Source organism: Rana temporaria, chromosome 3 (genome assembly GCF_905171775.1).
Source record: "Rana temporaria chromosome 3, aRanTem1.1, whole genome shotgun sequence".
NCBI classification, from domain to species: Eukaryota; Metazoa; Chordata; class Amphibia; order Anura; family Ranidae; genus Rana; species Rana temporaria.
The window spans coordinates 181911677-181938457 of NC_053491.1; the positions used below are offsets into that span (position 1 = coordinate 181911677).

Sequence of the window (26781 nt, forward strand, 5' to 3'; positions counted from 1 at the left end):
AGGCGGCAAGAGATTCTTGCCAAGAATCTCGTCGGGAAAAGGTACGTTTTTTGAGATTCTTGCCCATGTGTACAGGGCTTAAATCAGATAACATTTATTTTCAAATAATGAATGCAAAAAAGCATCTCAAAATGCATAACACATTGGGGTTGATTTACTAAAACTGGAGTACTCTGGTGCAGCTGTACATAGTAGCCATTGCCAATCAGCTTTTAACTTCAGCTTGTTCAATGAGGCTTTAACAATAAAATCTGGAAACTGATTGGTTTCTATGCAGAGCTGCACCAGATTTTGCATGCTCCAGTTTTAGTAAATAACCCCCATTGAATCTTAAGGTAAATGGGGTACCACAGCCAAGCTGAAGTGCCTTGGGCACAGGCTTATTAAACACAGGGCCCCCCATTATTTTTCCAAATTACACACATCAGTGAGTATGTACATCTAATGTCTGTGGTGGATTGTCAGAAATGGCAAATCATTTCATATAACCCCAAATAGCACATAGTTCAGCTTCAGATATATTGACATAAAGCAAAGAAGGTGAAAACAGCCACAGACGAGGTTAAAGCACAAATGACAGAAGCCAGCCCAGTGGTACAATTAAAGTATTAATGTCCTTAACCCCATTAGTCATAGGCCGGGATTCAGAAAGGACTTACGACAGCGTATCTCCAGATACGCCGGCGTAAGTCCAAATGTGCGTCGTCGTATCTTTCCGCGTATTCTGGAAATCAGATACGCCTGAATTTGGCCAAGATACGACCGACGTAAGTCTACTACGCCGTCGTACCTTGGGTGAATATTTACGCTGGCCGCAAGGGGCGCTTCCGTAGATTTACGCGTCGAATATGCAAATGACCTAGATACGTTGATTCACGAACGTACTTGCGCCCGTCGTATTAAGCTACGCCGTTTACGTAAGGCGTACGTCTGGCGTAACTTTACCCCTCATAAAGTAGGGGTAAGTCATGTTAAGGTATGGGTGTGGGAACAGCGTCGTATTTTACGTTGTTTGCGTAAGTCGTACGTAAATGAGGCTGGGCGTAGGTTACGTTCACGTCGAAAGCATTGAGCCGACGTATCTTAGGGAGTATTTGCATTGTGATTCTGAGCATGCGCGCGAATGCGCCGTTCGATCGGCCATTTATTTGTATGGAATCACGCTTCATTATAATACAACACGCCCACTGCCTTGCTACTTTGAATTACGCGGGCTTACGCCGGCCCATTTACGTTACGCCGGCGTACATATGGGAGCAAGTGCTTTGTAAATACAGTACTTGCCTCTCAATGTTACGATGGCGTAGCGCATATGGGATGTGCTATGCCTTTTTAAAGATGCGCCGATCTCTCTGAATCCCGGCCATAGTCTTTAAACACTGCCAATGGTGTTATGACATATATGTCCTGTTTCAAATGGTCATAAACCGTCTTGTGGTGGAAACATATCTGTCAAACTGAGAGCAGTGACTTGTAATAGCATACTGAATAACTGTACAGAGTTAAGTTTCATGCAGTTTCCATAATTCCTGCTATGAGTTTTAGTCATAAAAATATTGATTACACTGACGTATGAGAAGACACCAATCACTTAGACACCAAACATGGCTGTGCTACAATGTTCAGCAGACAAATGAATTAAATTTAGTCTCCTAAGCAATTAATTTTCATCATATTTGGTCTTTATCAACAAATTTTTTCATCCCGTTCATTAAAATATTAGCTGTTGGATTGTAAAACCTGCCAATTTGGAAATATTCATATAATAAGAAAAGCTGGCATTCAGTGTGTGTCTACTAATCATCATAAAACACTTCAACACCCCCTTCATCATACCCCACAGACCATTTAATTGGTTATGTTTATTCTGTAAACACCCTCTTCAGAGTTGCAGTTGGAGGTTACAGTTGACCTGCCCTGGTGACTATCACTCTCAGTCCCCTGAAAGTTAGACTATGATCCTGTGAGTTGGAAAATCCCTGTACAGGGTGAGACAGTGAGTGCAATTCAACTAAACTAAACTTGGGCTTTAATGTAAAATATGATCAAAAACTGCATAATTTAAGGTTTTAAAAAAAAAACGGATTTGACAGCAGAGCTTTAACAGCTAAGGACCTTTGGCAGAAGCTTTAAAAAATAAATAAATAAATGTATATATATATATATATATATATATATATATATATATATACTGCAGATTGATAGATAGATCTATAGATCGATAGATAGATAGATAGATCGATAGATAGATAGATAGATAGATAGATAGATAGATAGATAGATAGATAGATAGATAGATAGATATATTGCTGGGCTTGAAAGTTGTCTTCATGCACCTTTCACATCTTCCAAAGTGAAAATATTTACAGGTAATAAAGATGATTTACCTTTTTGGTGAATTGCTCCAGTTGTCAGCTTTCCCCAGATGGTTCCAATAAATATTATCATAAGAATTGTCCCCTTTGTTGCCTTCTGCAGATATCTTTTATTCATTCTGTTACAATAATTAAAATTAAAACATTAGCAATTATCAAATCTATAGAGTTCACATTTAAACAGATAAGCATTTTGTATATTTTATTCAAAATTACTAAATATTCAGTCATACAGGCAATTATCATGAACAGAAATGTATCTGCCACTGAGTAGTTGAATAGTAAAAAACTAGAAAATCTTTTTTTTTGTAAAAAAAAAAAAAAAAAAGGCAGTGAACACATAAACTTGTGCAGATAGTGTGCAGGTGAGTAATGAACCCAGGATCCTGCCAAAACAGTTGTAATTCAAATTACTCACATTCTCTGGCACAGTACATTGCTGAGAAGGTGACCCCACTATTCACCGTTGGTGCTCTGCAGTTTCCTGTGTCACCTTCTTTTCTCCAGCCTGGTCATTGAATAATGAATGGATATCACCAAACAATGTACTCTCTAGTACACCACTCACCACTTACATAATAAGTAACCTGATACAAATTATACTTCTGAGATGTAACATAGTTATTTTTTTAGAATATATAAAGCCAACATTTTTGATAGTGTGGGGAAAAATTAAAACCTTTGTAAGGTTTCTCTGCTCTCCGGGGCCCCATTTAAGTTTTGCCCTCACTTGCTTTATTAGTAACAGTGGCTTAAAACATTGGTTATTTATATTCATTTCACTGTTATTATTTCAACAACCTGTCAAGAAAGTAACATGTTGGCTTCAACTGCTGATTTTTCCTGAAAATGTTAGTCACTTGGCTTTCAGACAAATCCAAATGCTTTAATTTTTTGTAAGTCATTGACCCAGAACAACTTTTCACACAGTGTAGTTAGAACTGTTGACTTCATACATGTGAGAGGTTAGTGGGACAGCAATCATTGAAATCAGAGAATCAGCATAACGGGAAAGCATTCAGCATTCTAAGAATATGGCCAGCAATGGAAATTTGAGATGAGGCGAACACCCCTTGTTTCGGTTCGCAGAAGAACATGCGAACAGGAAAAAAATGTGTTCGAACACACAAAGACCGTTTAAGTCTATGGGAAATGAACATGAAAAATCAAAAGTGCTCATTTTAAAGGTTAATATGCAAGTTATTGTCATAAAAAGTGTTGAGGGACCTGGGTCCTGCCCCAGGGGACATGTATCAATGCAAAAAAAAAAAGTTGTAAAAACGTCAGTTTTTCCAGGAGCAGTGATTTTAATAATGCTTAAAATGAAACAATAAAAGTGAAATATTCCTTTAAATTTCGTACCTGGAGGGTGTCTATAATATGCCTATAAAGTAGCTCATGTTTTCCGTGTTTATAACAGTTCCTGCACAAAATGACATTTCTAAAGGGAAAAAAGTAATTTAAAACTACTCGCAGCTATAATGAATTGTTGGATCTCGGCAATACAGATAAAAGTCATTGAAAAAAACGCCATGGGTTTCCCCCAGTCCATTACCAGGCCCTTGTCTGGTATGAATATTAAGGGGAACTTTGAACCAAAAAAAAGCCAAAAATGCACGGAGGTCCCCCAAATTCTATTACTAGGCCCTTCAGGTCTGGTATGGATTTTAAGGGGAACCCTGCTCCAAAATTAAAAAACATGGCGTGGGGTTCCCCCAAAAATCCATACCAGACCCTTATCCAAGGACGCAACTTGGCAGGCTGCAGGAAAAGAGGGGGGATGAGAGAGCGCCCCTCCTCCTGAACTGTACCAGGCTACATTCCTGCAACATGGGGAGGAGGTCCCCATGTTGATGGGGACAAGGGCCTCATGCTCACAAACCTTGCCCGGTGGTTGTGGGCGTCTGCGGATGGGGGGCTATCGGAATCTGGAAGCCCCCTTTAACATAGGAGACCTCCAGATCCCAGCCCCCCCATGTGAATTGGTAACCATTTCACAAACAAAAGTGTAAAAATAAAAAAAAACACAGGAGACAGCTTGGGACAAGTCCTTTATTGAAAATAAAAAAGATAAAAAATTCCAACGATGTAATCCATTCTCGAGCGATACGGAGAAAAAAAGCTAACTCGATCCCGCCGCTATGAACTATAGGAAGCGCATGGCCGAATGACGCTTGACCCGTTTGACAGCTCTCTTATAGCTGAGGGCGGGGCCACCATGTGGCCTGGTACGGTTCAGGAGGGGGGGATCTCTCACCCCCCCCTCTTTTCCTGCGGCCTGCCAGGTTGCGTGCTCTGATAAGGATCTGGTATGGATTTTTGGGGGGGAATCCCACGCCATTTTTTTAATTTTGGAGTGGGGTTCTCCTTATAATCCATACCAGACCTGAAGGTCTGGTATGGATTTTGAGGGGGACCCATACGCCATTTAAAAAAAAAAGGGCCTGGTAATGGACTAGGGGGGTAATCCATGCCGTTTTTTTTTTCAATGACTTTTATCTGTATTGCCAATACCCGACAATTCATTATAGTAGTAGTTTTAAATATTTTTTTTCTGTTAGAAATTTCATTTTGTGCAGAGACTGTTATAAATGCGTGAAACATGCACTACTTACAGGCATACTATAGACACCCCCCAGATACGAAATTTAAAGGAATATTTCACTTTTATTCCTTCACTTTAAGCATTATTAAAATCACTTCTCCCGAAAAAAAATAAAGTTTTTAAAACTTTTTTTTGCATTGATACATGTCCCCTGGGGCAGGATCCAGGTCCCCAAACACTTTTTATGACAATAACTTGCATATTAACCTTTAACATTTGCACTTTTGATTTCTCCCATAGACTTTTAAAGGGTGTTCCGCAGCTTTCGAATTTGCCGCGAACACCCCAAATTGTTTGCTTATCGGCGAACGGGTGAACAGCCAATGTTCGAGTCGAACTCATGTTCAACCCCAACATAAAGCTCATCCCTAATGAAAATCTACATATATTCCTGAAGGCAGGTGTTCTTTAACAGCGATAATATGGCAGTAACATTTTTGCAGGCGTATTCAAAAGAAGATTTATCAGAGTTTCTAGAATAAACATTATTCAAGCGGCCAAGCATTGTATGGAAAGTGACTTCAATTATTTTAGTTATTATCTTGAATGTATTCCAGTAATTATCTGTGAAACACATTTTGAGCAACTTACTGTACATGGAAAATTAATCGGATTTTACTGGGTCTGCATTTGTGACAGAAGTAATTAACAAGTTGATTCACTGGAATAATAATCCATCCATATTACTTAACTTTTGGATAATCCTTGAATTTTTTAAATACATATGTCAGAATGATGTTGTAAGGGTTTACTGGAGTATTTCAGGATGCTTTTATAGCATTTAATACAAAGATAAATCTGTAAAGCCTATTTGGTAAATCTTTAGCAAAACGTGTAGTATATAAATGTACACATGGTGAATACTGCTAACTGCAATTTGTTTAATCCACCCCCTGAAACTATTTATTTACAGCCTTATTTTATCCATGTTTAAGGTAAAAAAACAAACAAACATTGTTTCAGCCTAAGGTTGAATTGAAATAAAAATGAAACTTTGAAAAATGGGGGCAAACGGAATTGCGTCGGTCGTATCTATGCGACTGATTCAAAGAATTAGTTACGCATAGATATGCCTAAGATCCGACAGGTGTAACTGCGTTACACCGTCGGATCTTAACTGCAATTTTAAAATGTCCGCTGGGGGCGTTCTCGCTGATTTACGCCGAGAATATGTAAATCAGCGAGATACGCCAATTCATGAACGTACGCGGGCCTGACGCAGTCACTTTACGCCGTTTACATAAGGGTTTTCCCGACGTATAGTTACCCCTGCTTCTATGAGGCGCAGCCAATGTTAAGTATTACCGTCGTTCCCGCGACGAAATTTGATTTTTTTACGTCGTTTGCGTAAGTCGATTGCGAATACGGATGGACGTAATTTACGTAAACGTCGAAACCAATGACGTCCTTGCGACGTCATTTGGAGCAATGCACGCTGGGAAAATTTCCGGACGGCGCATGCGCTATTCGATCGGTGCCGGGACGCTCCTGAATGGAATAGTACACTCCCCCTAGCTGCGGAATTTGAATTCCGCCGGGGGATTTACGATACGCCGCCGCAAGTTTTGAGGTAAGTGTTTTGTGAATTACCCACTTGCCTCAAAAACTTGCGCCGGCGGATCTTAAATCACATAGGTTACGCGGATCTAAAGATCGGCTAACCTATGTGAATCTGGCCCAGAATATGTAGGAGATCCATCACAGAGTAATAAAGAAAGTTAGGAGAAATGTATACAGCTGTATAACATACAAATTGAATTTAATGCTTTTTTTTTCACAAATCAGCAGAATATCAACAAGGGAATCAAGCAAGTAAATTATTAGCCCATATTGTTAAACAACAATCAACATCATTGGCAGTATCTAAAGTTAGAAATAGAACGGGGGAGTTGGTATATGTAATGGATGAGATCATTAAATGTTTCCATGAGTATTATGTCTCTATGTATAGGACAAGGATAACTTGCACAGACAGGGAGATGGTGCAATATATGAATGAAATAGAATATCCTAAATTGACGGAAAAACAAGTTAGTAAGATGGATAAGGAGATTACAGAAGAGGAAGTGCGGCATGCTGTGAGAATATTAGCATCAGGTAAATCAGCTGGCCCCAACAGGATTCCGTTGGATGTATAGAATCTATACATAGAAATTCTAGCACCAATTCTAACTAGAATGTATACAGAAGCCTTCACATGCCAGATGCCATCTTTGCCAGATTCAAACTATGAGGCTTTGGTGGTGCTTATACCAAAGCCAGATAAAGATCTAAGTGAATGTGCCTCCTATAGGCCAATTTCATTGCTTAACAGTGATTATAAAATACTGACAAAGATCTTAGCGGGAAGGCTTAATAACATCATTTTTTCAATTATTTATAGCGATCAACTGGCAATATGCCAGGAAAGTTAATGTCAATTAATATAAAAACACAACTGATGGAACAAACAAAAGAAATTCATACCAGAGTCGAGTGCCCTGGCATCTTTGGCTACAACCAGGGCATTTGACCCTATTGAATGGTTGTATTTACAGAAATCATTGGAACAGTTTGGTTCTAAGAAAGATTAAGGCCCCATACACACGATAGAATCCATCCGCTGAAAAATCCCAGCGAATGGGTTTCAGCGGATAGATCCTATGGTGTGTACACTCCAGCGGATCTGTTTCCGCTGATATATCTCCCCTGGGATGGATTCCAGCAGATCGAATATTCGCTGACATGCTAAACAAATCCATCTGCTGGAATCCATCCCAACGGATGGATCCGCTGGTCTGTATAGACTCACCGGATCCATCCGTCCGAAGGGATCCCCCGCATGCGTCGTAATGAATCGACGCATGCATGGAATTCCTTATATGACAGCGTCGCGCACGTCGCCGCATCATAATCGCGGCGACGGCGCGACACGTCATCGCCAGAGGATTTCGGCGCGGATTTCAATGCGATGGTGAGTACACTCCATCGCAGAGAAATCTGCTGAAATCCTTGAGAGGATTTATCCGCAGAAACGTTCCGCTGGAACGTATTGGCGGATAAATCCTCTCGTGTGTATGGGGCCTTAGAAAATGGATAGCCATAATCTATAGTCAATCTCGTTTAACTCTTTTTTTTTAATTGTAGTTTTTTATTGAAATTTTGTATATATACAATAACAGGTGAGAAAAATAGTCAAAATTTAAAAAAGCAAACACCACATATTGAAGGTGTATCAATAAAGTTACAATGCTACCAACTTAACAATATTGTGAGATTTTAGCCGAATAAGTCAGAGAGAAATTAGTGAGTAAAGACAAACCCAGTGAGTGAGCGGATCCAAACTATATATTTTATATCTTGGTAAGCAAGATGTTGCTCAATGGGTCCAGTGACAGTGAGAGCCCCAGGGCGCCCAACCAGAGAATGAAGGCACCCTGCAGGCATCTCACCTGATAATAAAAGAAAATAATAATAATAATAATAAAAAGAAGGGATTGGGGAGATGGGGGGGGGAGGCACCATGGAATCATTAAGAGCATAGGTTAACAAACCTCAGTATTCTAACGTTGGGATAATTGGTCAAGGAAGAATCACATCACCGGAAGTTAGGGAAATGACACCAGGGCTTGTTCAACTCTTTTGGTGAACGGATTAATGTCATCCACGATAAGATTAGAGAGAGGGACAAGACAGGGATGTCCGCTATTTCCCCATCTTATTGCTATAGCAATAGAGACATTTGAATGAATGAATGAATGAATGAATGAATGAAAAACTTATATAGCGCGGCACATGCGAACTGAATCGCCTCTGGGCGCTTGTTGTTCGTGTCTCATGACATCAAAAGAGCAGAGTTTTGATCTGTCTTCTGAAAGTCAGGTGGTTTTCCTCCAACCGAATGCTGGTTGGTAAAGCGTTCCATAGTCTAGGACCTTGAAAAGCAAACATTTGCTTTGAGGTTTTGGAAATCAGAGGAATATAAAGGAATAGTAATGGGAAATAGAAAGGATGTCATTGGTCTTTATGCAGATGATATAATACTGTACATGAGAGACACACAAAACTGCTTAACAGAAGAAATTAAACTAATAAATACGTTTGGGAAATATTCAGGATTAAAAAACAGTTGTCAGAAATCTATTTTAATTCCACTTAGACATGATATACAGAGGAATGTGGAGCATGTTCCCTTGTTGGAGATAGCGGATTAATTTAAATATTTGGGAATTTAAACTAAGTTGGATCTCGAGGAATCGCTGGCAGTGAATGTAAATCCCCTATTGGAACAAATTAAACGCAAGTTGAGAATATGGCCAAAGCTACCTCTTTCGATGGCAGGAAGAATACATTTAATTAAGACAGTAGTGTTACCCAAATGTTTATATGTATTCTCACATTCTTCAGTAGTTATACCAAAATCCATATTTAAAAAGTTAAACTCGCAATTTATAAAATGTATATGGACTATGAGTTTTTTTAAATTATCGATGCTCCCCGCTGAAACCACTGCCTGGGGAAGAGAATTCCACATCCTTACCGTTCATACAGTAAAGAACCCTCGCTTTTCTTCTAATTTTAGTAAATGGCCACGTGTCTTATTAAATTCCCTTTCACTGAAAAGTTTTATCCCTGTTGTGGGGTCACCAGTATGGTATTTGTACATTGAAATCATATCCCCTCTCAAGTGTCTCTTCTCCAGAGAGAATAAATTCAGTGCTCATAACCTTTCCTCATAACTAATGTCCTCCAGTCCCTTTATTAGTTGTGTTGCCCTTCTCTGGACTCTCTCCAGTTCTAGCACATCCTTCCTGAGGACTGGTGTCCAGAATTGGAAAGAATAATCCAAGTGGAGTTAATCCCGTTTTTAATGCATGCCAATATTCTGTTTACAGAGCCTGTAATCTACTAGGACCCCCAGGACCTTTTCCATCCTAGATTCCTTCAGAGGTTCTCCCCCCAGTGAGTAGATTGCATTCATATTTTTGCCACCCAAATGCATCATTTAAACATTTTCTACATTAAACCTCATTTGCCATGTAGTTGCTATGTTAAATGTTTTTATTTTATAATAAAGAGTCAATTCACTCAAAACAGATATTTATATAAAGGGTGGCCAGTACTCCATCCCTTGCCATGGAGCCTTCTGGGCTTTTAGCTTTCATAGTTATACAATTTATTGGGAAATTGCAAAAGAAATGTGTTATGAATTGGGCAGTGCACCCCTCTAGTGGGACTGCAAGAATAACATTTAGTGCCATCGATGACTTGATTCAGATCTGTTATAGCAACTCATATAGCTGTTATCATGTGTTATGTGTGTGAGCATTCAATCAGAATTATTGCAATATGATAAGTAAGTAAGAGTAAGGATTCTCTCTTGACACTTTGGAGTTTATCAATGTTTCATTTAAAAGTCATACATTTTTAACCCAAGATTCACACGTTTCCATTCAAAAATATATATTTGAATCTTAGGTGAAAGTTTTTGAACCTTGGGTGAAAACATTGATAAACAAACCTTTATCTGTGTGTTTTGCAACAGGGTATTGGCTAAAATTGCAGACAAGGTGGTGAATGGGAGATATTTGTCTCCAAGAAAGTGGATTGATGCAGTCATGTGCTTTATGGAAGCCTGGCGAGGAAAATTCCTCTTTTGGGCCTGAAGTTCACGCTGCAAAGGAGAGAATTGCCCTTCCATGTGCACCTTACTGCTTTGAAATGACTGAACAACTTAGAGGGAAAAGAAAGGAGATGAATTGTCGCTCTATTTTTGTTTATAGCGCAAAAAATAAAAACCGCAGAGGTGATCAAATACCACCAAAAGAAAGCTCTATTTGTGGGAAAAAAGTACGCTAAATTTTTTTGGGAGCCACGTCGCACGACTGCGCAATTGTCTGTTAAAGCGACGCAGTGCTGAATCGCAAAAAGTGTGCCGGTCATTCAGCCATGAATAAGCACTGAAGCCAGTGCGAAAGTCGGTATTCTCCTGTTCCTATTGCTGTGATCTGCTGTGTTCTTGCTGTTGATTTGAATAAAGACAACCTGTTTGGTTTGGAGTGCGGCTGTCCATCCCTCATCTTTTTACCAATATGTGCCGGTCATTGACCAGCAAAATGGCAAAATTGACCAGCAAAATGGGCTGAAGTGGCTAATCTACAGTTTTCCAGTTCTAGTTGCAGGATGTTAGGTGAGTGTTCACCCCATCAAAGAGCCCTGCAATGCACTGACTGCTGCATAGTGCATTTTGCGCCCTGATTTTCCCAATCAGGGTGCAGTATAAGCTGGATGTTAAGGAGCAGGTCTGGGAAGCTGGCCGTGGCATCCTTAAAGTGGAGGTTCACCCTAAAACAATTATATAACATTACATCCAGCATACTAACGACATAGTATAGTATAGTATGCGGGTATTTTTTTTTTTCGCCGTACATACCGTTATAATGTTATTTTCCCCCCGGCTTCCGGGTTCTGATTCCCGTGGGACTGGGCGTTCCTATTAAGAGGGTAGATGATTGACGTCTGGTGAAAAACTTCCCATGGCGCATAAGGAGCGTCACCAGTTTTCTGTAAATAGCCGACCTGCGAGTCGGCTCTATATGGCGCCTGCGCAGTCAGCTCTACACGGCAGGTGCAGGCGCCGTATAGTGCCGACTCGCAGGTCGGCTATTTACGGAAAACTGGTGACGCTCCTTAATGCGCCATGGGAAGTTTTTCACCAGACGTCAATCATCTACCCTCTCAATAGGAACGCCCGGTCCCACGGGAATCAGAACCCGGAAGCCGGGGGGAAAAATAACAATATAACGGTATGTACGGCGAAAAAAAAAATACCAGCATACTGTACATGTCGTTAGTATGCTGGATGTAATGTTATATAATTGTTTTAGGGTGAACCTTCACTTTAACAACCTATGAATCATCAGTCCACTGACAGCTGAATAAAAAGAAAAAAAATGCGTCCCCCCCAAAACCCATAATAGACTCTTATCCAGGCATGCAGCCTGGCAGTTCAGGAAAGGGGAGGACAAGCACCCCCCTTCCTGAACCATACCAGGCCACATGCCCTAACCATGGGGAGTGGGTGCTTTAGAGCAGGGGGCTCTTCTCCCCCACCCCAAAGCACCTTGTTTTATTTTTGATGGGGACATGGGCCTCATCCCCACAACCGTGACTGGTGTTTGTGGGGGTCTGCAGGTGGGGGCTTATTGGAAACTAGAATCCCCCTTTAACTAGGGGCCCCCAGATCCCAGCCCCCACATGTGAATTAGTATGGTCTACCCATTCACTAAAAAAAGTGTCAAAAAGTAATAAAAACACACACAAAGTTTTTGCAAATTCCTTTATTAAAAAATAAAAAATAAGAAAATAAAGGCTGGCCGCCTACTGCAGGCTCCATCATTTGACAGTTCTTATATAGGTATGGGTGACCCTGCCTTTACCTATATAAGAACTGTAAAATGTCAGAGCCTGCAACAGATGACCAGCCTTCATAGACGGCGGGATCGTTTTTTTTTTTAATTCGCATGCGGCATAATTGACGATAGATTTATATTGGGGCACACAATTTAAAAAAAAAAATTCCGACAATGCTCGGTATGGAGATCTGATGTTTGGGAGCCCATAGTTGATTCTGTGAACTGGGTGACACCTGCTACAGGGCACTGAGAGTCTGAAGGAGTGTAGAGATGCAAAGGATCCTCATGTATTAAAATTGTTTTTGACTGCTCTTTTATTCGAGGGTCAATGCTTTCTGGTAAGTCTCTCTTGTTCACTGTGTGAGGTGAAGCACTTATAGTTGACTTCACTGAGAGAATGAAGAGGATTGGAGATGATCTATTTTTTAATTGCCTTCCTTTGGTCACTGGATTGGAGATGACGTCTTCTATATTCACTATTCCATTTCATGTTATTTGAACGTTGTCACAAACTTGCTAAATGCACTTTTGTTAATCTTGTTTCATGTATATTGTATTAATATTTCACCTATACAGTAATTTATGAGCGCTGCACTTCTTCTTATGGGGTATTGCATATCTTATATCAGAATATTGTGACAGCTGCTATTAATGTGCAACTTTCTTTGGGATAAGCATCGATTTCCCTTTATTTTGATTTTAAAATAAGTTGATATTAGTATAGGAGGCATATCCAGTTTAAAGCTTTGTCTGGAGCTCTGAAGAGAACTTTTTATATTCAGAGGCCATTCACAAGCACTTTTTGGTGTCTACTACTACTGAGATAAAGGAGTTTGCTCTGTAGGTTGCACTGACAGGTTTACTTTATGGTGTGTCCTTGAATCACAATCAGTTGTAACTGAAATCCAAGGGTTAATGGCTTGATGGATAATTTGCATCTCATAATACTTGTAATTAAATGTTTGCAGGCATTTCTGCTTTTAGATTTCCCAAATATGTGTTTAAATGCTCAAATACACCAGAGGGAGAATAAACATAAGGTCAATATCTTTAAGTGAACTTAAACTGCAACAGACTAAAGAAAAATACCTATAATATTGTCACAGACTTCCCACTTATGCCTAGATTTAAAAGGTTAGGCTCTGCTTGGCTTCAGTTTTATAATGCTTTCCCTGCTACTTTTTCTGTTGATCAAGATTTGCAAGATCTGGGTTGTGCATCAGTCAGAATAGGATCAAAACACATTTCCTCTCCTATTGGGAAACAAGCACTTTGTTGAAATATATCCTTCACGAGAGTGCTCTTGGGAAATCACTGTTTCACCGCAGAGTCGCATTTAGCATGGTACAGTTTTCTTGCAGATCCCTGAGATGTGCACTTGAGATGGTTAAAACATTCTCCATGCTTTATTCGAAATGTGAGCTATTCATTGCTGTCAATGGCTTTTTAAGCAGGAGTAGTAAATCAGAAGATGTGAAAGTACACACCAGCACAAATCTCTTTGTTCCCTTTACCTGTATAATAACAGAAAAAATACCTTATTTTTGATTATCACTTGGTACAATCAGCTTAAATGATTAATCCTAAAAGGTGGATGTTGGTAAAATAAAAAAATATTCTAAAAGTGGTTATTGGTATTAGAAAGGATAGTTTTAAAGGGAAAGGGAGAAATCAGAAACGATATTGTTACTATTATCCTATATATTGATACAGCAGCAATATATGCAGCACTTGTACATAGGGAGTAGATCAGACATACTACACATGTCTGGAACATGTGGCAACATCTTGCTACCTATCTTTCTGGAGATACAAATAATAGCAGCAGACCAGCACAATTAATATCCATTTAAAGTAGATATATACTAAAATTGATCACGATACTTCCGTACAGATAATAAACATCCCAGGTTACAAGATATACATTTGGATAAATAAACAAGACTTCTGAGGTACCAAAGAATTTGTATCAATGCATGTTTAATAATGAAAAATAATTGTCTTTGTAAGTCACCATTCTTTATTATTAGGTGTGCTTGTAAATCCTGCTCAAAAATGGGCACTTTGTTTTATCGACAATAAAAGATCTGCTCAAACAAGATAGAAACCCCCATAATTTTACTGTACAATCTACATGTTTACTCCTGTGGTGGGCCCCAGTCGGTAATACAACATTGTTGCTCCCTGTTTGTACTGACAGTATTTACATAATTATATAATTCATGCTTGTAGGTACAAACTCTAGTACAGGGATGCCCATGTTGGTCCCATGACAATGGCTGTCAATCTATAATAGACATTGGCCCTCTGAAGACAACCTCAGAAGTGCTCTTAATAAATTTTGTTACTCAGGAGTCAAAGAGTGTTTGTGTTGTTAATACAGATGGGCCGGGAGTTCTGCTGCGAACTGAACAGGGGAAAAGTTCTAACCCAAACAGTGAACCCCATTGAAGTCTATGGGAGCCAAACTGGACCATTTTGACCATTTTGACTATTTTGAAAGCTTATATGCAAGTAATCGACCATAAGAAGGGTATGGGGGCCTGGGTACTGCCCTGGGGAACATGTATCAATGCAATTTTTTTAAAGGCTTTATTTTTTAGGAGCAGTGATTTTAATGATGCTTAAAGTGCAACAATAAAAACGAAAAAATCATTTAAATGTAGTGCTTGGGGGTCCCCTTAGTGCCTGTAAAGTGGTGAATCTGTAGCATGCATAGAACATGCTAAAGAAAAAAAAATCACATTTAAATTGACACAGGGTTGAAATTGCCAGGACCCGGCTATTAAAAGAAGAAATAAAACAGCGTGGGGTTCCCCCCAATCCATACCAGGGCCTTGGGTCTGGTATGGATCTAAAGGGAAACCACACACCAAAGTTATTTTTAAAAATAGTGTGGGGTCCCCCCCAAAATCCATACCAGACCCTTATCCAGGCATGCAGCCTGGCAGGTCAGGAAAGATTGGGGACAAGCAAGCGCCCACCCTTCCTGAACCATACCAGGCCACATGCCCTCAACATGGGAGGGTGGGTGCTTTGATGGGGACAAGGGCCTCATTCCCATGACCATGGCTGGTGGTTGTGGGGGTCTGCAGATGGGGGGCTTATCAGAATCTGGAAACCCCCTTTAATCAGGGGGGCCCCAGATCCTGCACCCCCTGTGTGAATGAGCATGGGGTACATAGTACCCATAGGTGTGCTCAGCCTATTGCATTAGGGTGTGCACCCCAAAGCTCAAACACACATGCCTTTCTACGTAGCATCATCTGCATCGGACAGTGAATGACAGTGTGTAATTTGTGAAAAATGCGCACCCTCCATTAAACCAAGTTATAGTGCACAATTCAATATAATATTGTGAACGACCACTAGATGTCCCCAATGGATGAACATGAAGTAATATTTTTTACCATAATAAATATACAAATATATATTTTAAAGTGCATAAGTGCAAACAGATGAATAATTGTGACTGCCCCCAAAAGAGCATTCAAATTAAAGTGCAGTGTCCAAAGAAAAATCATAAAGATTAGTATCCATAAACTTCCATCAAATGACTTCCAAACATGCATGAAGTTGCCTGCGTTCCACTGGGTGGATGCGGCGTATCATGCTCATCCTCAACCAACGCGGTTCATCAGTACTTCCAACGTCATCAGGTGATGATGATGTGACTCGTGATGACATCAGACGTGCTGACAAAATGCATTGTTTTAAGTCAATACGTCACTTCCGCCCAGTGGAACGCAGGTGGAGCACAGACAGCATCCCTGCTTCCACTTTTACTATTTTATTGTGGTACTTTGTTCTAAAGTGCTATTGTAGCGATAATTTTAAATAAATGTTTATGGATTTCACTATGGGAGGCTGTTTTGTTCCTTATAATGCCTTACTGATGATCAGGCATCTGGCAGCTTGAGTCTACTGGGCTTTAGGAACTTCATATGCCGAATCGCTGCGGCGATCATTGGGAGAGAACTTGTATGTGACTGCTGTAATGGGAGACATATAGTTCCAGTGAGTAGGTTGTATGACAGGTGTGGGTGGAGGAAGACCTTTAGTCACCTTTTCTGCTGGATTAAGGCAACTTCATGCATTTTTGGATGTCATTTGATGGAAGTTTATGGACACTAACTTATATGATTTTTTCTTTGGACACTGCACTTTTATTCTAAATCTCTTTTGGGGCAGTCACAATCTGTTTGCACTTATGCACTTTAAAGTATATATATATATATATATATATATATATATATATATAGTATGTTTAATATGGTAAAAAATATTGCTTCATGTTTATCCACTGGAGATATCTAGTGGTCGCTCATGATATTATATTGAATGCTGCACTATAAGTTGATTTAACATAGGGTGCACAGTTTATCACAAATTACACACATATGGACTGTATTACCTTTACAACGGGCAGTCTCTATAAATAATATAACAAAAAATCCAACTACCTTTGCGCAGGTAAAGGAATTACAAATAATTTAATCTCCCCTCTTTTCAATGAATGGGAAGTGTTCTATACCGAGCAGCTTCTTGTTTATTAAAAACCTGAAGCATAGCAAACACAGTTTACTGTACTTCAGTTATGAATGAACACAGTGAGTGAGTGTGTTCACTGTTTTCATTTAGAAAAGGAAATTGAATATTTTCCCACTCTCCATCCTAAAACATCTCTGCAGCAGCTGGCGGGAGAAGAGAGGAGGGAAGCCATCACCACTGTGGGACAGGGGGCCAACAGGAGGAAAGTGGCACTGCATGTAGTGATTAGGGTGTGCCCAGGCACATTTGGCACACTCCCTGTGCCAAAATGTGCCTGGGCACACCCTTTATCAAAAAGTAATAAAAACACACAGTTTTTGACAATTGCGGTATGGAATAAGGAGTAAACACACTCCACTTAGTGTAAATCCATAGATTAAAACTGTATTTATTAAAAAATGTGCTTACTGCATTCCTAGATATAAACAGTGCTGAATACAAACATTTTTAATGTCACCCAAATTAAAGATGGCAGCCTTCCAGCTTGCATATGTGGCAATGTACGCCTTGACTGTCCCCTACACGTTTCGTCGCCTGAACCCCCGATGACGTAATTTGTGATGAATGCTAAAAAATATCCAATCAGATTCAAGAAAAATAAAAAAATAGTGTTTTTGCTTGCACATGATTGGAAGTCAACAGGATTTCTCCCTCATTCACTATGCCAAGGGAAAATTCTCTTGAAAAGTGAACTATTTGCTATTAGTAAATACAGATAACTAACAAAAGGTATATAAAGCAAATCTGTCTGGCACATATACAACCTGCTTTAAAGACTTCAGCCGCGGAAGATTTTACCCCCTTCCTGACCACTTGTTACAATTTGGCACTGTGTCGTTTTAACTGACAATTGCGCGGTCATGCACCCAAACAAAATGTGAGATTTTTTTTCACAAATAGAGCTTTCTTTTGGTGGTACTTGATCAGCTTTGTGGTTTTTATTTTTTGCAACATTGCGGCATTTTTATGGCATTTTTATTATTATTATTATTTTACTAGTAATGGTGGTGATCTGCGATTTTTATTGCGACGGACAGATCGGACACTTTTGTCACTTTTTTGAGACCATGCAGGGAAGGGGTTAACACTAGGGGGTGATCAAGGGGATAACTGTGTGTTCCCTCAGTGTGTTCTAACTGTATAGGGATATGAGTGACTAGGAGAAAAGAGTAAGACATATCATTTTTCCTACTTACTAGGAACAAACTTTATGTTTCCTCTTCTCTGACAGCACAGGGATTTGTGTGGTGCAGCGGGCATGCGAGCGCACCCTCTGGTGGCCGAAAAAGAGAAGGGTTATTTTGCCCAGGGGAGTAATTCTGCCGCAGTATATCTGCATGAGCCGGTTGGGAATCGGTTAAAAAAAATTCCATCTGTTTTAAGGAATATGAATATAAATACATTTCGACATTCGACATTCCATCTGTTTTAAAGAATATTCCATAAAAAATAAACACATCCCTTTGTTAAAAAATTCAGCATAAATCCAATTGAAAATTCTAATACATACCTCAATTTTTCAAGTGCATAAAGCCCTTATTGAAGCCAGAAATGTATCCACAAAACTGTGCTATGCTACTGTATGAATTGGATTTAACCAATAGATTTCATGCTATATTTCCAATAAAGGATTGTGTTTATATTTATAAAAGAAGTTCACATTGTTAGTTTTTCTGGATGGCTAATAAATGGATGAGGATGTTAAGATCACCATAATGAGGGTTAAAATACAGACATGAGACAGGTTGTTGGTGTGTAGCCCACACAGCAAAGACATTTCACATATGATCATACTTGACTGTAAATATATTTTACAAAAATATAACGTTCTTCACAAACTTACCTCCTTCATTCAAAATCCAGATTCCCCCCAGGCACACAGGAAATGCTTTAAACATCTGGAAAATAAATGATACGTTTATTGATACATTTATTCTAAGGAGATAAAGCACACAAAGTTAATGTTACTTGCTAGTTGCTAATATGTTTTTTGTTTACTGTTTTACTATTGCCAATAATATTCAGCACTAATTTAACCACTTTATTACTGGGCACTTAAACCCCCTTCCTGCCCAGACCCAGAATTTTCAGCTTTCAGCGCTGACACATTTTGAATGACAATTACGCGGTCATACAACACTGTATCCAAATTATATTTTTATATTTTTTTTCCCACAAATAGAGCTTTCTTTTGGTGGTATTTGATCATCTCTGCGATTTTTATTTTTTGCGCTATAAACAAAAAAGAAAAAGCCAAAAAGATTTAAAAAAAAAACACAATATTTTTTACTTTTTGTTATAATAATATCCCAATTAAAAAAAAAATGTCCTCAGTTTAGGCCCATACGTATTTTTTAAAATTTTGTTAAAAAAATCGCAATAAGCTTATATTGATTGGTTTGCACAAAAGTTATAGCGCCTACAAAATAGGGGATAGATTTATGAATTTTTTTTTTTTTTTTTTGTCAGGCCTGCGATATTGCGGCGGACATATCAGACACTTTTGACACTATTTTGGGACCATTCACATTTATGCAGCGATTAGTGCTATACAAATGCATTGATTACTGTATAAATGTGACTGGCAGGGAAGGGGTTAACACTAGGGGGTGAGGAAGGGGTTTAATGTATTCCCTGGGTGTGATTCTTACTGTGTGTGGAGGGGACTGACTGGGGGAGGTGACCGATGCTGTGTCCCTATGTACAAGGGACACAGCATCGGTCTCCTCTCTCCCTGACAGGACGTGGAGCTCTGTGTTTACAGAGTATGCCAAATACAAGTACTGCATGCAGTACTTTCTTTCAGCACAGCACAGTGTGAGGCAATCTACTGCCTCACACAGTGCAGTGGCCAATTGAACTTTATTAAATACGTGTGTAACATTTCAATAAATATATGCAAGATGCATTAGCACTGTGGTGTTCCTGCTGGACCACTCCGTACACCAGCTGTTTGTGTGAAAGGACCCTAGTGTTTGCTTTCAGCTGTTCATGAACTGCACTTTATTGAAATCATCACACATTTTTGTATATGGAGTTGCCCTGACCTTTAAGCCTCTTACACACCACTGTGTTGTACAAAAAAGGTCGAAGCTGCTGTATTAACAATCCGATGTTAGTACAGTGTTCTCTCCTGCTCAGCTATTGCATTCTGACAGAAGGACAGCCCCCGCCAGAACACTCTGGTGAGCGCTTTCAGCCATTGGCTGAGAGCACTGACTGGGAGCCAGCCAGGAGACCTTTTTCGGTCATGAGTCTTCAGCAGACGCTGTCCGAAAGACTGGCTTCTGTTGGACTGGCTGCCATACAGACGGGCTGAATGTGGGACTGTTTCTGTTGAACCGGCCAATACCGGCCAACATTTGGCCTGTGTGCACTAGGCTTGAACATTATATTTTAAAGTGGTTGTAAACTGTTACACCACTCTTACCTGTAGGTACTGTAAATATCCGCTAAACTTGCACAGTTTAGGAGATATTCACTATATACGCTGCTGCCAACGTCATCGGTGCATGGGCACTGAAGAAACGGGCTGCCGTCATCCCATGCTGCCGATGTCATTCCGTTGATAGATGTCGGCTGTTGGAGCAGAGTGCGGATGGCACTGCAGGCATCGTTCTAAGGTAAGTATTTTATAATGAGCTAGTATAGTATGCATACTAGCTCATTATGCCTTTGTCTTGCATATTTTTTTTCTTGGGGGGGGGATTTTGGAGGTTTGCAACCTCTTTATTACTGTTGCTGACTGCACCATGTCTTCTACTACTGAACAGCTGTGTATAATTTTGTAAGCAATGATTTTACCAATGTGTGTTGTGTATTCAAAAAGCACATTGAGTTAAACAGGTTACCAAAATGTCATATTTTACAGAAAAGTAAAGCTTAAATTGGAACTATGGCCAAAATAAAAAATTACGTATATAATACAATCTATCAACAGCATTAACAAGGAAGTCTTTATTTTGCTGAGACCTCCCTGAAACATAGTTTCTTTACCTGTTGATCCTGCAAGTAAGTAGGGATGCCGTTAGAAATCATGGGACCCCATAAAGCCTACCCCCGAAAATATTGAAATTATGTTTTCACAAAAAATATATGAAAATCATTATTAGCGGACGTAAACATAACTTACAAAATTCCTGCTTAACCTCCCTGGCGGTATGATTCTTTCAGAAAAAATATGCTGAAAGTGGTACCATTATTTGCAAGGAAATTTGGTGTTTTATATTGTAGACCTGTAATTCTTAGGAATAACTCACTTAAATCTGACCAAGCCAGAGTCTAATAGGCATCCCGGGTATGACATTTTTTTAAAAACAAAATTATAAATTATAATATAATAAATAATTATAAATAATTCTAATAAAAATTATTCAATAATGTAATCAACTCAAAATCACTGAAATTTGCTCAGTTGCAGAATTGTTGCTGTCATTATTTTTTTTTTTTATGACGAATTTCCTCCAGCCGCACAAACAAACTGCTCATAAACATTGTATGGGCCAGAGAACATCTGTGAATGAGCCCTTCATTTTTAAAGACTTTTTAAAGAAAAAAAACGAATCTTTACAACCCCTTTAAGTTATACGGTCAGCAAGTGATTAAATGTCTACTATGGTAGTGCCCAGCTCCTTCTCTCGATGCTCTTTGACAATTCTGTGCCAATTAGCCCAAAAATTTCCAGAATGTGGTATCAAGATTTTCCCTCCATAGATTTCAGTGGGGTTCGATTCTGCGTTTGAGTTTTGCCAATTTCACACAGGAACCCCCTGTGAAAAGAACCAGAACCTAAACAGATTTGCTCATCCCTAATGAAAACTAACAAATAGCCTTTTGCTTATATTTTAAGAGGGGAAAGTTCAAACCGGCGTTATAATTCACATAGTAAAATATACTGCATTCTCCCCAGTCATGCAGAAGCTGAGAATTGTGTAAAAGACTCATTAGAATTCCTTCTTTCTGCTTAAGAAATAGAATAATTCATTTTTTTACTCATACATTTTGTAATATATAAAGCAAGTGCTAGATTTGTATTAACAAGAATTTCTACCAGAATGTCATCTATTTATCATCTAAGTGCATATTATACAACCTGATTTCATGTTCAGTTATTATGATGAATATACATAAGATATTCAAAAACAATTAGGCACTATGTAGGAACTCGTAGTAATAAAAACATTAATTATCAAAACTAGTGTGTAGCATCAATTATAAAATTCAATAATAAAATGAAGAGGGCACTGATCAAAATATTAGTCATTGGACAGAACGGGTAATCGGTTGAAATTTGTTGAATGATTGGACAGTAGATTGGAGTAACTGTGAGGCCCCATACACACGACCAGTTTCCTCGGCAGAATTCAGCTTCCGACCGAGTTTCTGGCTGAATTCTGCCGAGAAACCCGGCCGTGTGTACACTTTCGGCCGAGGAAGCCGACGAGGAGCTCGGCGAGGAAATAGAGAACATGTTCTCTATTTCCTCGTTGTTCTATGGGAGCTCTCGCCCCGCCGAGCTCCTCGGCGGCTTCAGTGCTGAACTGGCCGAGGAACTCGATGTGTTTGGCACGTCGAGTTCCTCGGCCGTGTGTACGAGGCCTAACTTGCAGTTAACTAAACATTTGCAAAGTTAGAAGCAATAATGCAAAGCAATTCTAGGGTGGGGAAAAAACATGCACACACTGCACAACAACAAAAGCTGCACAAACATGGCTATTTTTGATTTCTCTGTATGGCTGCATAGCATAGTCTCTATAGAACTCCATAACAAAAAGTTATAATGAGAATCATTACATCAGTAAAAGAATTCAGAAAACAGTTGCTTGCAATTAACACCATATATAGCATGCCTCTCAGTGAGGTCTAGGGTTACTCTGCTTAGGTGTACAGCTGGAGGGAGATCTAAAGTAAGGTGACCAGATTTTTTAAATTAAATCCGGAGACAATTTTTTTTTTTTTATTGGCAAATGACTGCATAATACAAGAGCGCTGGTTACAGGACTACATAATACACAGAGTGCTGGATACAGGACTACATAATACACAGAGCGATGGGCACCCAGGGCTGCATAATACCCAGAGCGCTGGGCACAGGACTACATAATACACAGATCGCTGGACACCCAGGGCTGCATAATACCCAGAGCGCTGGGCACAGGATTACATAATACACAGAGCGCTGGGCACAGGACTACATAATACACAGATCGCTGGGCACAGGACTACATATTACACAGAGCACTGGGCACAGGACTACATAATACACAGAGCACTTGGCACAGGACTACATAATACACAGAGCGCTAGGCACAGGATTACATAATACACAGAGCGCTGGGCACAGGACTACATAATACACAGATCGCTGGGCACAGGACTGCATAATACACAGAGCGCTGGGCACAGGACTACATAATACACAGAGCGCTGGGTACAGGACTGCATAATACACAGAGCGCTGGGTACAGGACTACATAAGACACAGAGAACTTCGTACAGGACTGCATAATACACAGAGAAGTGGGCACAGGACTACATAAGACACAGAGCATTGGGCACAGGACTACATAATACACAGAGCACAGGGCAAAGGACTACATAATACACAGAGAACTGGGCACAGGACTACATAATACACAGAGCGCTGGGCACAGGACTACATAATACACATCGCTGGGCACAGGACTGCATAATACACAGGAGGGTGTTGGGCATAGAGTGCAGGGTTCAGAGATTTTCTATGCATAGTGGACACTTCTGCCTCCACATCCATATCTCACCTCTTCACCCTTCGCTCACAGATTATTTCTGCAGCCACCTCTTAGCCCTTCCCCCACAACTCTCCTCCACTAAACATCAGCAGGAGTGGCAGTGTGATCATCCAGCAGGGGGCATCAGCATCTGAGCCACCAGGCTGTTTCTCAGCCAGCATGGGATGCCATATCTATGTTAATCTGGCCCTGAATCCTGGGACAAAAAACGGGGACATACTTTGTCCGGGGACAGTGTCCACAATCCAGGGAGTGTCCCTGGAAACCCGGGACGTCTGGTCACTTTAATCTAAAGATAAAATGCCACCTCACTAAAAGTAGAGTGCTCTGGTAGCAGGAAAAGGGAACCCCACACTGGATAGACCCTTTGGAGAAGCTGTGTGCTATTAGGCTCTTGTCCAGCTTCCCACCAGTTCACTTGCTCAGCGACCTCTGCCTCATCAGGTGTGGCCCCTCTGAGTTGTTGAGGGCAAGATGCAGAGGAAATCATCTTCCCTGGACATGTCCTGGAATCCATTGAGTTGTGGGTAAAAGGGTTAAAGAAGCCTACACCTGCACCTGCATCTGAGCATGGTGAGCACTCTGCTATGGCAACACAGAGCAACCAATCATATAATCATATTTAATTCTACTGTAGCCATATAGTAAAAGCTCAACTTTCAATAATTCTGATTGGTTTCATAACTGTGTGTCCCAGCTGCCTGTCATCCAAGATGACCAATCACAAAAATGAGTGAGGAATTTTTCTCAAGGCACAGTAAACATAATAGAACAGGGAGAGAATGAATCTCTGTCAAGTGGAAGAAAGCACAGCATATAGCTGCTTGAAGGAACTCATAAGATGTGACACATTCAAGATGGCAGCTGAAAAAATGTTCAAATAAATTGTGAACACTAGAAATGTTGCTGGAAGGCTTGTCATTTGTTATTACTTTTTAGTCGACCAAGGTAGGAAGCATACATGGAAAATAGTGAGGTTCTTATGACACAGTTCAGAAGTCTGTTTTAACAGTGGAAAAGGCATTAAGCAATCTTTTGGAAGAATACATGAAGCAATGCCTTCAGTGAATTTGTTTGACATTTTACTCTTTTTAAAACCCAAATCTAGTATTTCTGTGAATAAGTAATAGGGATGAGAAATCCACTTATCTCGAAGCAGATGCCTGTGGAAATTTAGTAATTTGTACTACCACGGTTCTCATAAATTAGCCGCCATGTGTGCATGCATATGTTGGGACAATTCATCCACTCTGCCTCCAAATACCGAGAACCAAACTGCTAGTCAAGTATGGAGTTAGTTTGCCCCACTCCTCCAGTTGTCAGTTTATTTTTACTGAATACAGACCATACTTGTCCTGTGGATCACAATAGTGCATTTACCTTTGCTCTCCTGTGACCCAGAAACAGCTGATAGCAGGCTACTGCCCACTATTAGCTGGCATGGCAGATTCACTCCATCTTGTTAAAGGGTCTTGACTCTTGACAATATTGTTGCCTGATTGACAGCTGGCTCTACCTGGAAGTCAGAGCCAACTGCACCCACCCCATCCCTAACACAGCAGTCTAGTACAGTGTTCCTCAACTCCAGTCCTCAAGGTGCCCCAACAGGTCATGTTTTCATGCTGTCCGTTATTTTTCACAGGTGATTTGATCAGTTTCACTGCCCTAGTAATTACCACAGCTGTTTCATCTGAGAAAAATCCTGAAAACATATCCTGTTGGGGCACCTTGAGGACTGGAGTTGAGAAACACTGGTCTAGTAAGCTCTGGAGGGGCAGAGCAGAGAGCAGTGATTGTCATCACTTGGATCAGCAGTCATGTGATCACTCAGTTCTCAGGCTTAGAGTCAACATTGGATAGCTGCAGTATCACACCAACATTGCTGGATAGAGGTGAGTATGTATGTTTGATTTTTTCTTAACCCCCAAACTCCTCCTTTAGGCCGGGTTCACATATGTGCAAATTGGATGCAGATTTTTCTGCATCCAATTAGCATGAGTGTGACCGGCTCTTAAGGGAGACAGTTCACATATCTCCGGGGCAGTCCTGGTTCGCATTAGAAAAAAGTCCTGTGCATGTTTGAGTCCGGTTAAGTCAGGCAAAAATTCAGACCTGATTTTCACCTGAAACGGTGAACAAGAATGTACCGGACCCCATGCTGGGAACTGTGGCCCCACATATGTAAAACTGGCCTTAAGCTAGGAAGAATAAACTGAAAAAAAAAGTGGTTAGCTAAAATTTAGAGATGAATAAAACAAGTAGAATCAATATTTATTTCCTAATGTTCCTCATATTATCTGAGACTGGTACCATAGTCAGTGTCTGTGCATTAAACAAAAGAGTAAGCCTTTATGCTTTTGGTCCACATGCAGGTCCGGTTCACCTTAAAGGGTAAGTTTACCTTTACAGAAAAATCTGTAGGGTGAACTTACACAGGACCCCCTCCTCGCCCCCGCCCCCACGGTCCTGCTGACCTTGATAATGGCAATCTTCCGTTCTGACCCCCGGTTTATCTGCATCAGGAGCCGGGACTTAGAAACCCCCTCGGTATCCACGCATATTCTTCCCAGCTGACAGGATGGGCTATGCGGCGCTGACCAATTAGAATGCTCCGAAACATCCATCCTGGCAAGGTACATTTTGGACATTCAGCTGAGGGGATTTCTTAGCCCCAGACTCCTGACATGGATATACCAGGGCTCAGAATGGGAGATTGTTGCATTCCAGATCAGTGGGACCGGGGGGGGTATTTATTTTATATATGAAGAAGGTTGATAATTTTAAAAACACCAGCCATTTGTGCTTGATAAATAGTCAGCTCTTCTTCTTATTAATATTATGATTAATAATATTATTTAAGCTTAAAAAAAGAACTTCATACCTTTAGCCTGTTTTATATTTTAATAATGTATGTACAGTAAATTGATTACAGAAATTACCACTAAAAAAGGGACATAATGTTATATATATTTCTAATGTCAAGTGCATACATAATATGTAAAGTGTACATGTAACACCGTCCTAAGGTATTGACCATAGTACTTCCCCTAAAAAATGCTTTCATCTGTTTTTCTCTTCAGAAGGCC

The 26781-nt window shown here is 40.0% G+C and overlaps 1 protein-coding gene across 3 annotated transcripts in view; it reads right to left on the reverse strand.

Moving 5' to 3' along the window:
- Window positions 1-26781, reverse strand: part of TAFA2 (TAFA chemokine like family member 2) — a 317169-nt gene that overhangs the window by 60464 nt on the left and 229924 nt on the right. For 2 of the 3 annotated variants that reach the window (XR_005747911.1, XM_040343926.1), the window contains exons 2-3: window positions 18769-18823; window positions 2388-2494 (exon numbers count right to left, since the gene is read on the reverse strand). Coding sequence is in view for 2 of the 3 variants with exons in the window: in XM_040343926.1 (XP_040199860.1) it covers window positions 2388-2493 (106 nt within the window). In the remaining variant the exon portion in view is untranslated. Of the gene's footprint in view, window positions 1-2387; window positions 2495-13463; window positions 13874-18768; window positions 18824-26781 lie in introns of those variants that run through there. The other variant, XM_040343927.1, reaches the window with a different exon arrangement.